General features: G+C 38.0%; 1 protein-coding gene and 1 pseudogene across 1 annotated transcript in view; one reads left to right on the forward strand and one right to left on the reverse strand.

The window, feature by feature from the left end:
• The window catches only part of RERG (RAS like estrogen regulated growth inhibitor), a 92,111-nt gene extending 86,052 nt beyond the window's left edge, over positions 1–6,059 (reverse strand). Inside the window, exon 1 of the mRNA XM_015589998.2 lies at positions 5,905–6,059. Within this exon, the coding sequence (XP_015445484.1) occupies positions 5,905–5,965 (61 nt within the window). The 5' untranslated portion in view covers positions 5,966–6,059. The remainder of the gene's footprint in view (positions 1–5,904) is intronic.
• On the forward strand, positions 579–697 carry LOC112480397 (annotated as a pseudogene).
• Positions 6,060–15,012: the final 8,953 nt, after the last annotated feature.

Here is a 15,012-nt window from a genome sequence, read left to right on the forward strand (position 1 = left end):
CACCTAGGCTATTTGCCTCTTTTTGCTTTTCTATCTTTGTAGGTAAAGAAAGGTATAAATGCTTGAAAGCTACAAATAACTATATCACCATATTTTATGACAACAAAATGGCAATTTTTCTAGTCCCATTCAAACTTGCCTCAATGCTACCTTCCTCCTTTTGGCCTAATCCTTTAGTGAATAATTATTCCTCTAAACACCAACTATGCAAGGAACCAATGGGCTTCATTTCTGGCAATCCTGCAATTTCAACAACCACCTAGAAAAGGCTTCTTCACAGATACACACACACACACACACACACACACACACACCACAGGAGCTGTGGAAATTGTACACCCCCTTGAAACATAATCTGTCCCTCTCTTCTTAATCAAATTTTAAAAGAAAATTTAGCATTAGGATTATATAATCTTTGAACAAATATGACCACGAACTTGATTAGGACCATAAGTAGCAAAAGTACAGGACGACTGTCAGTGCTCACATTCATATGATGTGGCCAGCTGGGGCTATTTCTTATTCTTGTGGTTCTCAAACTGGACCTAAAGCCTAGGTGCTATTGAAACTACAAATCAGTCTACGGCCACGCCACCCTGAACAAGCCCGATCCTGTCTGATCTCGGAAACTAAGCAGGGTCGGGCCTGGTTAGTACTTGGATGAGAGACCACCTAGGAAGACCAGGTGCTGTAGACACAAAAAATAATAAAAATAAGAGATTGTAAGCTGACAAGGTCCTCACAATCTGTAAGGTCAATCAAGGGTTGCCTTGCCTAAAAAAAAAAAAAAAATGGAAGAAAGAAACTACAGCTCAACCTGCTATATCTTCCTGAAAAGTCCATTTTAGTTACTGGTTTGGAGGAAAATAGTTTTTATATTCAAACAAACATGTATACATATAATGAATTAATATTAACATCTGCATACATTTTATATCATTAATAAATCATGCAAAATAATTACATGACTATAATGAGATGTTTACATACTCCAATTACTCTAGGTCTTTCTCTTCTTTTAGACATACTTTGAAAATAATGTCCAAGAAATATCATACTATACCATTAAATCTAAATGAATGGTTTATAGCTACTTAAGCAGAGGAAAAATTCTAAAACAGAAAGTTCTATAACATAAGGAAACTGATCTACCCAAGTTGCTATTGATATTGTCTTTATTTAATATATATGAAACTATATGAGATCTCATAAATATAATCCAGCGATAAAATACATGTCTATATGTTAAAGCAGCATTTGGTGTTTATTGGAAAAGTCACATTTAAAATCAAAATTGTCCCTGTTGTACTTGCAAATAAGATGAAAATGTCTTTTCAAACTTTTTATAATGGAGAGAGAGAGAGGGCATGAGAGAGAGAGCAAGCAAGAACAGGGAAAAGGAGAAAAAAGTGAATCACTTCTCTTTGTGTGAAGGAAAAAAATATCACTACTTGTTTGTGTTTGGCATCCAATTCCTAGCCCAGCAATCTGAATCTATGAACTTAAGCCTTCACGGAGGAGTGTATCAATTGGCTTTTCAATTAGAAGATAGCATTACTCGATTAACTTTGAGACTAACCCTTTCAAGAAATATATTTAGCAATGGCCCACGATATTCAAATTCTGAAATGAGAATGTCAAATGTGAAACTAAATTTAAAATGTCAGTTTTTTTTCTCTCAGCCCCTCCCATACACTACAAATTTAAATAATATGAACCCAGGAAGCATTTAAATAAACATGGTGTGCATTCTAGGTTTTATGTCAGGTCTTATTACTTTAATTACTTGGAGCCTGTCAGAGTATAGGCTGACACACATAAGTAAGGAAATCTATGTCCTACGTGCCATGCTATTAGGGCTTGTCCCTGCTGGAACAAGAAAGATGGAATGGGCTCAGAGATTGTGGCTTGATGCTTTGCAGGATCCCCACAGTGCTCACCAGGCTGAGCCATAAAGCTCCCTAAGCCAGCAAGCAAGCTCACTAGAAGACAGAACTACAAGGTAAAATTAGAAGGAAAAAGAATCTTCCCAATACAAAAGATCATGTAAATACTGCCACATGAATGTGTGCACACATACACATACCACTCACATATTTTAACAGTGTTTCTTAGTAATTAATACATTTCTAAATTTTGCCTGCAATGACACGTCTATGGTCAACCCATCAACCAAAAAGTTCTGGTTAATGTTAAATTCTGTTTTAAACATAGAAGGCCTATCTATTAACTGGGCTTAAGAAACTGTCTACCAAACACCAGAAGCACTTTCAAAGTAAAGGTGTTAACTTATTGATGACACTAACATATTTCTGGCTGTTTTTCCAAGATCTCCAAGATATAAGCCATGAGAAGTGTCGTTATAATCATCAGTGGTCAAGCTGTAACTGACATTAACCAGACTTTTGATTTAAAAGAAAAAGAAAAACAAAGTGTGTGTGTGTGTGTGTGTGTGTGTGTGTGTGTGTGTGTGTGTGTGTCTGTGCATGCATTAGGTAGCAATAGAGAATTTTTGTCTCATAAGCTTCCTGGCTTTTACTGACCAAAATACGCACGAGAATGTAAATACATCTTTGACTGTATGTTTCACTAAATAACTTATAAATTAAAATAAGCGTTACTCAAAAAATTACAATATAATCTAATTCTTGAGCATTTATAATGTACCAGGTGCTGTTCTAATAAAATTGTATGTAATAACTCATTCAATCCTAATAACAACTCTTAGAGATAGGCATTATTATATCCTTTCTATAGTTGAGGAAATTGAGAAGTAACTTGCCAAAGTTGCCAAGTTCACATAGCTAATAAAGAATAGATTTGGGAGTCAAATCTAATAGCTCGTGCTTTCAACTCCAGGCTATACTACTCTCTGTTAGCAAATGGAAAATATTTTGAGGTCTTATTTACCTCAAACTCCAATTTGGTAGTGAGTGTGGGAAAGTGGATGGGACAGTTAAGACTCGAGGCTTCTGAAGCAGTTCAGAAACACCCAAGTCAAATCGGAGACCCTGAGCCTCTGTCACTCCAAGATATCAAGCTGACTCCCCCAAGAATACTTCTCATGCTGGGCGTTTGGGGAGAAACAATTTGTTTGAACCCATTAGAAGTTCACATCCATTTTGGGGAAGCATATGAGTAAGCAAGGAGCTGCAGTTACATTCCAGCAGGTATAATTTCTTGCAGACTTAAAAGAACAAAAGTTACTAATATGACTGACATGGTCTCTACAGTAAAAAGGAGAATCTGCGGTACAAGGACTAGGCAGAGACATCATATATCCATATTAACAAAATCAGATCTAGATGAATTCTGTATTGCTATAGTCTGGTTTCAAAGTTAATAGATATGAAGCATTCTTCAGTGGTTACTTTCACTGAACTACTGTTAAAGGTCTCAGAATTGTCTCCCATGGGTAAGTCAAACTGGTAGTATTTTTAAAAGTGAGGTGTGGTTACAAGGTCTCAGGAAAACAGCCTAATGTTGAAATAGGAAAACATCTGCGTACAAATGACAGACAAAAGGTAATTGTTTGAAGGCATGTGTCTATCGTTGTCATTTTCACCTAAATGAAAACAACTACAAATGATAGAATGTATACAAGGTAGACACAGCAGTCCAAAGAAGATTGATTAATCAAGATGCAGAATTTTAGCATTAGCAAGGACCTTGGAGAACAAGTTCAACTTCAGCATTTTACGTAAAATAAAACCAAGGTCAGCAGAATTTGTACTCTGTGTGCAGGTGTTCTCTTCAGCCCTGGGGAGAGTGTATGAAGTGAGAAGACAAGAAAATGGTATGCAGAGCCTGGGAGCCCCGGTTCTTGAGAGGTGGGTCGATGAAGGGCAGCCTGTGAAGGCAGCTGGGTAGGGGCAATGGAGAGGGAGCAGGAAGCCAAGAAGCATGATATCCTCCAAGCCTGGGAAGGATAGAGTTTTAGAGTAAGTGGTCGCGTTGAATGGTAACAGGTCTAAGAAGACCAGAGCTGGGAAATGTTCATTATGTTTGCTGGTTATCGATCGGCGGTGGTGACCTTACCAAAAGCAGTTTCTGTAGCATGATTGCAGTGGAAGATTGCCGTGTTTTAAGCAATAAATGGGAGGTTTAAAAAAAACGTTGAGACAGTAAAGGCAGAGCCTATATTCAATAAGTGCTTGGAGAAAAGAAAAAGATGGACCAGTTTTAGGGAAAATTGGTCAGTAGAGAATGAGAATAACTGAAACAAGAATTGAAACAATTTGAGGAAAGACAAAGGAAACTGGGGTGTAAGCTCAGGCTGATGGATCAACCTTGATAGAAGGTACACAGCTTGCACTGAGATAGTATAGATGGGAAAGGGGTGAATATATATATATATATATATATACAGCTAAGTGGTTCTCCCAACTGAAATTTTATTTTTTGCTTATCAAACCATGTGTAGTTTGTGTTGGTAACTGATAGAAGGTTAAAAATCTCCTTCCTTCATTGCCTATGGTAAGTTTTGAATAAATGAATAATAACCAGTCAGCCCCAGGCCTAGACCCTTCAGTCATGAAGGACTTACATGAGCCATTGTTGGCAGCACAAGCCTTCCTACACACTCCCTTGCTTTCTTCTTGCATTCACTGGGACAGTTTCCTCATTCTCCAGATCATTCCACCAACTACAGAAATTAGGTTCTCACCATTGGGAAACGCCGAGATTAATGGGGAGGAGTTTAACTATCTTCAATCTCGTGAAGGCTGGCAGCTTCTCGGCCTTGCCAACTATCTATTTTCTTTGCTGGTTTCTGCCAGAGGCAAGAGCAAGCAGCAAGTGGAAGAACAGGGTAATGGCAAAAAAAGAGCACTCTTAAGAAAATTAAAAGAAAAAAAGAGAAAGACTTAAAATAGGAAAGATTTACTGCTGAAATTAAACCAGAGAGCAGGTTAGGAAAGGAGAGGTTGCTCACAGAATTAAAAGCTGCTCATGTGAGTTGGTTTAAGTTAAGTGGAACACCTATTGTGTTGGATGATCCCAAAGGGTTTCTCTCTACACGCACACACACTCCTAATAGATAGCTATCTGAGTTCTTTCCTAAGAACCAAAAGCTCCATGTGCAAAGTCAATTATGAGTCTTTCCTTCATTAAGAGATCAAGGCATGTTGCCCTGACATTTTAGCAACATCTGTTTTAGCATTCTTTAATTATAAAATCTGAGATATATTTTTCAAATTGGATTAGAAGCATCGTCACTTCTACCATTCCACCCTGAATTTTAAAGGTCTGCAAGCTTTTACTCAAGTGGGAAATAAAAAAAGCCTTTATTGCTTTGTGAGAATTACTAACATCAGCCAGGATTAGATCATGAAATTCACCCCGGAGATCCTGGCAATAGTTGTCTTGCTTGGTCTCTGCAAGTTTTCACCAGTCCTTCCCAATTTTAGAATCGTTGGACAATAACACAATTCTGTTTCTTGTAAAGATATGTTCATTCAATAAGCATTTATTAAGCACCTAACACATGCTTGACATTGGGCTAGTTGCTGAGAATATCAAGATAAACGACATATAAAATTGGCCCCTCAAGATCTCATGCATAGAAAAAAAGCAAATACATTTTTAATTTTCATAATCTGATTTCTTTGGAGGTTTGTTTAATATTCTTCCTCAGAATACAAAGACTTATGACATATTCATTGCTTTGTGTATTATCAACAGAGCCACTTTATCATAAGTAAGCAAAAGTACATAAAACTTGGTTATGCAAAATTAAAGTTCTAGATAAAGAGAAAGAGACTTCATTTAAAAGAGCTACACAGGAGAATATGAGAAATGCCAACCACTCTCCTGACCAATCCCAGGAGGCAGTAACAAAGACGCACACACACACACACACACACACACACACACACACACTCAAACAACCACAACAAAATTTACCTGACTTGCCCACGCCTGCTCTTCCAAATATTGCCAATTTGACCTCTGCACTTTTAGCCATGCTGGGTGTGAGTAGACAATTCACTGTCGTTCAAACTAAAGAGCCGAGAAAATCGTTTTGGTTCCAGCCTTTGGGTTCACCATATCATGGTAAATCTGCCGTCCTTAAATAAAAGACATTTGGGAATTCATAAGTGATTAGAGAAAAGAATTAATATTTATTAAGCATCTTCTATATGCCAGCCATCATTCAACTTTATCAACATTTTCCATTTTGATCTTCACCACAATCTTGAGAGAGGGTGATAGTAATTTACTGAAAACTATTCAGCTAATTAAATGACAGATCAAGGACTTGAACTTAGATCTATTTTGGTTCCAAAACATCTGCATTTTCATACATAATAGTATTTTCTAAAGTATCTCTTTAAATAATTTTTTTATGAAGGCATTGTTTTTTTGTCAGTAATTGATAACAAATATTTGAAGTATGTGACTACATGAATTAACTATGTAAACATCCAATATACAAACACATGATGGAGAGAGTCACATTTTAAATTCTTTATTTTCCTTCAGACTGAATAATATACATTTATACTAGTCAACTCCAGACTGAATAATATACATTTATACTAGTCAACTCCAACGTAATGCAACTGAGTTTGCATTTCAAGATTTAAATTTTATCTCAGTTCACACTATATATGTCAAATCATGTGACAGATACGTATATTTCAGGAATTGATGTATAATATCTATATCATATTTTTATATTTTGGGGAGCACGATGCTCTGGTACAGAAAAGATAAATGCCATGCCTTGACTTCTGATTCCTTTGCTATGACAAGCTCGAGTAAGTTAGTTTATGGTATTGTCTTAACATTTGTGAAATTACATTATATACAATGTAAGCACATTTTATATAGGTTGGTGCTTAAGGAATGAAAGGTTCTTAGTACCACGGAAATGTAGAGTTGGAAAGAGCCTTGGGGTCAACCAATGAATCCTCCAGCCATTGCAGGAATCTCTCCTTATGATCAGAAAATCATCCAAATACCATTCTGTGTCTAATTCACCACTTCTGGCGATGGGTTCCGGGGATGGGGCAGGGGGGTAGAGCATTAAGTCAGTTTTTCTTTTCTTTCACTCAGAACCCTTCAAGTAGCCTAGCAGCTATGGGCCCTTTTGCCCCACTCTGGGCTCTACTTTCTAGGTAAATGAGAGCCAATATCTTCCCTTGTTCATCATGGGACATATGGTCTCGTTTATATTTTTTTGACCTTCATCTTCTCTCTTCTCCATATGCAGCTCTCTCCTCTAGCACTTGCCATTTTAATCACTCTAAAAATGTGGCATCCACTGCGTTCACCACTTGAGGTGTGACCTGGCAAATTGACTCAGCAAAAGTTCACGGAGATTTTCTCTATTCTTTATCTGGGCACTGCGGTTGTATTACAGCAGAGCCACTCATGAAGGCTCACATCTTCCACGAGAACCACAGACCCCCCCCCCATTCTGAACTTCCGCGATCAATGTTTTAAACCTAAATCCAGACTTCATTTTTATCCTTTTAAAACTTAATCACATCAGTCTTCATTTCATCCATTTTTCCAGTCTGTAAAGATAATTTTGAGACACTTATCTTAACATGTAAACTCTCCTGCTAGTGTTTTGTCACCTACAGTATTTCAAAAACAGCATCTTGAGTGAAGAAGTAAAAATCCTTCTGAAAAAGTATTTTAAAGATATTAACGCATAATTGTTTTCTTCATAATGTGTCTAAGCCATCTGCCTATACCTCACAAATTTTGTATTTCCTGATTTCCAAAGTGCTAGAACACCCTCTGAAAGATGAAAAGGCCAACATTAACTTAGCTATTGTTTACTTCATTCTCAATAATGAAAAATCTTCTTAGTGGTCATTGACAGTACAAAAACCAGAAGCTTGAACATCTGTAATTTGTCCAGTCTCATATTTTGGCTAAAGATAAAAGAATTTTTTTATTTGTCATTTCATATGCATTCATTAAGGCCTCTATGTTTAGTGCCTCATCACAGAATTTTCACAGAAGCACAACATATAAAGATATATTCATTATACAAATTCTAAATAAGAATGGCAAGCATTTCTTTGAAACATAGACCATGAAAGGGTCTGGAGCTTGTATAAACAATAATTTGTTATTTCATGCAAAATTGATCATTCCCATGCACATAAAATCTAAGTCATTATCTGTCTGATTGATGCTTCATGAAAGTAGACACCGAAAGTGATATTTAAAAAAAAAAAAAATTTGTTAAAGTCAAATATTTCAGTAACTCCCAAATGGCCTCAAAGGCACAGGAATTTCATATAAGAAAGAGAAACTGTTTGGGTTATTTTTTTTCATTTATAACCTAATAAAGATACAGTTAGTTAGTGTCAATCTTATGTGATGTTTAGAAAAATCACTTAAAGACACAAACTAACTTATATTCTTCAACATTTTAGTTCTCAAATGAAAATGTGAAAAGTTACATTGATAAAGAGAAAACAAAGATAAATGTGTAAGTTGTAATGAGTGACCCGTTGCTAAATTTCTGATGTTCAAAATAATTCATAAACCGAGACCTTCTATAACATGAATCTAAAAAAAAACCCACATCTGTTTTAATGTCGCTGTGAAAAAAAATATTCTGTCTGAGTCTAGAAGTTGCCATTTATTTTTTATGTGGACAGTGCTTTATTCGTACAAAGACTTCTGAGTTCCTATCACTCTTAAAGGTAAAATCACGCCTAGACATTTAAGAGATTAAAAATATGGTGATTTTCCCCCCCTAAACATAAAGGAACTAAAAGAAAGCTTAGAGAGAAGAAAAAAGAAGTTAGCTTCCAAATCCTATGTTATCATTAATTCATTAATTGATTCATTCCACACTTATGCTAAGCATATCCAAACAAAGTGGCTACCTTCCAGGACCTTACAATCTGTTAGACCTATGACATTTAGGTCACTAATAACCCGATTTTAAAAATTTGTCTAAAGAAAGGTTTCATTCATAATGAATTATTCCGAAGACTATACTTATCAAGAAGGCCCATGCTTTCCACTTCTTCTTGGGGATGGGGGAGGGGTGGCGGGGGGGAGAAGCAAGCATCTTTATAAGGTAATAGTTTTTCTAATGTCTGTATTTATCATTAAAATAAAGTGCAGCTGTTTAGGGAAGCAAAGAATCTAATCTGGTCGTGGGAATGAGATTCTCTTAGGGCCACCCTTTCTCTAGCTTTGAAATCAAGTTTTCCTCCTCTTATTACCAAAAATTCTCTCATCTTACAACGCAGCACCCACGGAGACGAGGATAATTGTACAAGACCCCTGGCTGTGGCGTTGCTCCGAAAGCAACAGGTATCCTGGAATGATAAACAAGACCACAGTGGACCGCAGGTCACTTGCTCTCAACCTAGAGAGTTAATGCAGCCCAAGTCAAAAGGGCATTCTCGGTTCCAGCTCAGAAGGCGCTGTCAAACTCTAGGCGCTGGCGCTCACATCTTCCTCTCAGCGAACCCCAGAGCCTCCTTGGGGGACCCAGTCACCAGGAAGAACGACCTAGAAGCCGAGCGTTCAGGGGCACGGAAGGGTCTACAGGAGGTCGTCCTGAAAAAGCCACCAGGTCACGTGCGTGACACTCACCTGTTCATACTCTCCAGGCCTGGTAGAACCGCGATCCCCTGCAAGTTCGGAATGGGTCCCGCGGGAGCCGCGAAGCCCTCCCACGCTGCGCAGCCCAGGGTGCCGGGTGCGTTTCCGAGTTGCAGGGCTGCGATCGCCGGTAGGAGAGGTGGCGGCAGTGGCAGCAGCAGCAAGTGCGGGCGGACAGGCGGGGGGAGTCTTCTTGCTCGCGCTCGCTCCGTCTAGCGGCCGAGGGACTGCGGCAGGACGCGAGCTCAGCCCGGCCGAGGCCGCAGCTCTCGGCCGCCAGGATGCTGCAGTGCGGCGCTTTGGCGCCCCCTACTGGAGCCGGGGACTCGCTCCTCCCGCGATGCTGCCTCCCTGGGGAGCGTGGAATAGCCTCCTTCTCTGTGTGTGCGGAGTCAGGCTTCCCTTTTCCCTTGCTCACTTCCCGATCTCTAGGTTCTCAAGTGAGGACTTATTTTCTTAGTTAAAAGGTTGCACGTGAAAGCATCACTACGTGATGTTTTCTACTTCTGACTTCAAATGAGTCTCACCACATCCCTTTGAGGTATATTTAATTATCCCCATGATACCCAAGAGGAAAATGGATAGATAACTTGTCCAAGGCTAGTATCTTGTTGGAATGAAATCCAGGCCAGGCTGGAAGCTGAGAGATGCTAGGAGGGACATAAATACTGAGTTCCATTGAAATTTATAGTTATATATTTGATAAAGTTCCAAAAGGTTCACATTCTCCTTACAAGATCAGCATGTATATTTGAAGTCATACTCCATCATGCTCAAAACCTAACGAAGATGATTAACATTCATGCTGTGCTAGACCGGGCTTTCATCTCTCATCTCATTTTATAGGTATACCTACTCTTGAGGCAAGCACTAGTATTGTAGTTATTAGCCTTTCACAGATAAAGTGAGTTTCAGAGACATTAAGTGATTTCCCAAAGACTATCAAAGAAGCAGGAACACCTAGGCCATTTTTTTCCCTTAAGAATCTGGGCATTCTTACCAAGATACCAGGTGGCCTGCAGAAAACTACTGTAATATAGAGCAGTCAGGAGCCTAGGGCTACGTGCACAATCTGCAGTGTGTCCTTGATGGAAAAGATATAACCAGAGAGGCAGTTTCCAGGGTTAGCGCTGTTCTGGAAAGCCACTGCAACCACTAGTGGTGGGCCAGGCTGAATGCAGTAACTGGATGTGTGGCAGGTGCTGGAACTGCACACCTCTAGCTGTGCAAGAGGTGTCCCGTTCATTCTTTGAGGAAGCTCACATTTTATCCTGTATGACTTTCCTGATCACAGTGCTATCTCCCTACCCCCCAAAACACTTCTGGATCAGATGACCTGATTCTATGTCTCATAGCACTCTTATCTATTATTGTATTTGCATTGTACTCATTTTTATTTCTCAGGCTTCTCCATTACCTGAACTTTCTGAATGTAGGGATATATAGTATGTATCTCTGTATTTCCAGCCTCTGCTATCATGCCTGACACACAGTCGGTGTTCAAAAAACAGTTGTTGAATGCATGAAGAGAAAGAACAAATAGTGACAGGGGATGTTTGGATTTTTTGTATGCTGAATTTGGGATAAAATAGCTAGTAAAATTGAACATATGGGACTGAAGTTCAGGAAAGAGGCTTGGAAAAGAGATTTCATGTCTCAGCATGTAGGAAATCTTTGAAGCCAAGAATATTGAGAAAATTCCCAGGTCGATTATGTAGAATTTTATATAAATCCAATTACATAGAGTTTTGTGGCATTAAATTTGGGACATGTTTCTTTGTCTCCCCATTTTGGCTGCCTCTCTGTGTTTGTTTCCATGTATTAGGTAGAGCTGTTATGTCTCTCGGTCTTAGTAGAGTGGCCTTATGTAGTAGGTGTACTGTGGGGCCCAGTGTCACACAGTCTTGTCTAGTCACCTGAGCTAGGTTCTCCAAGTTTGTCCCTTGTATGGGTTGTGTGTGTCTTCCTGTTATAGTTGAGCCTTGTGCTGTTTGCATGTCAGTGGAAGGGACTGACCTTCAGGCTGATTGGTTGTGAGGACATCCCTAGCAAATCATGTATTTATGGGAGGATTTAATACAAAATATCTATGAATAGATAGGTAGATAGATAGACAAAAAGAAAGATCTCCTATTTATAGAGACTTAAGTTGAAATTCCCATTTTGTCATGCATATCTAATTGGAACTACTGAAGAGAGCTCAAGCCAGTCCCTCTTTGCAGCAATTCTTTGAACCTTGTCCATGGAACCTGTTTCCCTCCATTTTCATTCTCAGCCCACATAGACCAGCACTCCTCTCTTGACTAGGGAAGAATTTGCGTTCACAACCCGAGTAGCTATTTTGGGGCCTGATAGCCAGTGCAATATCTTCAGTTCATGTCCTATATTCAATGGGAGTGTTTCCTTTGTCTCTGAAGCAGCAATAATGAGCCATTCTCCCTCATGTGGAAAGCTTCATGGATCAGTAAGAAGGAAAGAAAACACTTTGCACTTACGGCTCCACAATATTTGCTTTTTGGGCAGGAATTCCCCTCGGGAGAGGTCTTGTCACCCTTCAGTCTCTTAGCCTGGCTTTAACTTCTGACCCAAAACTAGTAGATGAAGAGTCAGTATAACCCCAAAACATTAAAAACTAGAATCATGTGTGTGTGCATGTGTGTGTCTATAATTACTAATCATGTTCATTGTAAATAGTTCAAGTAGAAAAAATACAAAGTAGGGAATCACCCCCAAAACCACACTATTCAGAAATAACCATTTTTCTAAGGAGAGGACCATTATTGCAGACACTGTAGAACATAGAAGAATCGATAGGTATGTTAAAAGGCATATGGCTATGCTAAGCGCTATCATACTATTTTTAATAAATAAATAAATGTTATTTTTAATTTAAAAATACATTTAATTAAGCAAAAATTAAAAAAATTAAAGTGAACCTGAAAAGATGACTGACCTTTAGGTCTTCATTCACTTCGTGAGGTATTTTACGCTAAAGAGTCTTCAAAAGTTAAATTTATTACATAAATGCAGATCTGAATTCATTATGTTTAACCACATATTTGTTTATATTTATATGGTTATTTATATGTGTATATGGTTTATATAGTAAACCATATATTTGTTTTAGTCAATATCATCTGACTTCTTACTATTTAAAAAGGAAGAAATTAGCTCTCGTATTTTGCCTCTCACTCCCCCTTTCTTTATCTTATACTTTTACTTCTGTATTATTCTTTCTTTATCAAGATTTATAATATTTGTGTCTGTTCTGTAATTCTAATTTCCAAAGTGGTCTAAACTTAGCTATATATTTAATGGGATAAATTAATAATTTTATTGCAATTTTTCTGTTACTGATTATTTTGATTAATCTCTTCATTTCTTCATTAAGTAATGTTGTCAAGAATGTCTTATAGGTGCTATATTGTATAATTGAGAATACTCATCTCTTCTTTTTCTTCTTGTTTTTAATTAATTTTGTTTATACCTTACTTTTGCTTACTATGATCCTTTCCTCCTTTTCCCCTACATATTTTGTATTTATTATGTCATTTATTTTTTAATCAGATATATTTTCTATGATACACAATAAGTAGATTCTACTTGGCTCTGTTCCTACCTTATCTGAGAACTGTTTGTTGTCTATGAAGCAATGGTTTGAGGGCTGAGCATTTCACTCTGTCTACCATTCTGAGATGAGAAGATAAAGCAAAAAGGAAAGGTCATCTGAGCCTCTGAGCAGCCTCTCTCAAAGGTTACATGATCTGCTTTTCTCTGAGGTTTTATTAAAAACCATGCGCCAGGATCCAGTGCAGGCAGTCAGGATCAGACAACATTCCAAAGAAAAGATTCCCTCAGGCTTGAGATGGCTTCCCCCATTCATTCTTGGAACCCTAAACCATTTTCATTATAACTATTCCCTCTGTCCCCTCCTCCTCCCACAACAGGATAAGATAGCTGCTCAGTTTATTTCATTCTAAAGTTAGAGATATTCATTATCGGTAAGAAAGAATACTCAAGATTTGATGACTCACCAATTCTCTTCTGGAAGGCAGGGCAGTCTATACCATGACCTTTTATTTCCTTGGAGTTTTATTTTTAAGTTTTATGGCAAGAAATCATACCCCTTTTCTTTTCTTTCTTTCTTTCGTTCTCTCTCTCTCTCTCTCTTTCTTTCTTTTTTTTGCTGCTGCTACTGATTATTTTTTGAGTTGAGGGGAGTTCTTTATTGTTGTTATCGTTAACTCAATATTAAACAAGGACAAGTCTGATTTGGGCCATGATTGGACTTTCCGTATGATGGGAAACAACTATAAAAGCTAACCAAAATATACAAAATAGCTATTTGGAAGCACTGGAAAACAACCAAGGCAGGGCTGTAATGCCTGACAGAGGGAACGCGCTTGAGTTTAATCCCACATTTACCCATGTTTTCCTCTTGGGGTCATTTTAAGAGCCCTGATCTGTGCAAGCTGAGTCCACACAACAGTAAGAGGATAGAGTTCAGGGCTACTAATGCAGCTGGGTTCAGAAGGTTAAAGTGTCTGCAGAAGAGAACCACAGAGAAGTAACTCCAGATATTTGCATAGAAATGCCCCTGGGACCTTGGTTATTTCCTGGGCTGTATGTTGTTTGGCAAGTCCCTGGGAAACCTAGTAGAAAAGTAGTATCCTGGAGTCTGAAAGCTAAATGGAGATTTCAGAGATCTCAGAGTCCTGGGAAGATATTGGAGTTGAGTCTAGCCAGCGTTCAGAGAACTTTGCGAACAGCCTGGACATTCAGTTGAGACCTCAGAAAGACCATATTCTAGGAGTGAGAACCATGCTTTAGGAATAAAGGCTATTATCTAGGAGTAACTAGAATCTGAAATACACTTCCTCCTCCAAACGAAGACTAACATGATGCCTGGACAGGAACAAGTTAATCCACTGGTAAAATAACTGCCTGCCAAAACAAAACTCAAAACTCCTGAAAAAGATAACATAATCCAGAGCTTCTGTAACTATCATCTATAATGTCGAGCATACTGTATTAGTTAGATTGGGCTGCCATTAAAGACTGGGTAACCAAAATTTATTTCCCACAGTTCTAGATGCTGGGAATGTTATTTCTAAATATAATCGTGTTAAGAGTTAGGGCTTCAAAATATGAATTTTGGAGGGACATAAACATTCAGTCCATAACACATACAATAAAAACTACTGACTAGGAAAGAAGCATGAAAAGAATACCAATAATAAAGAGTTAGAAATCAATAGAAGTAGACAAATAAATGATCTAGACACTGGAGTAAGAGAACAAGGACTCCAAACTTGCTAGAATTATTGTGCTAAAGCCAATAGAGGCAATTATAGACAAAAGTAGATAAAATATTAAGTATTTATCATATTTTCATTGATTTGCATATTTCAACAGAGAAATAGA

This window comes from Pteropus alecto, unplaced genomic scaffold (genome assembly GCF_000325575.1).
Source record: "Pteropus alecto unplaced genomic scaffold, ASM32557v1 scaffold103, whole genome shotgun sequence".
In the NCBI taxonomy this organism is placed as follows: domain Eukaryota; kingdom Metazoa; phylum Chordata; class Mammalia; order Chiroptera; family Pteropodidae; genus Pteropus; species Pteropus alecto.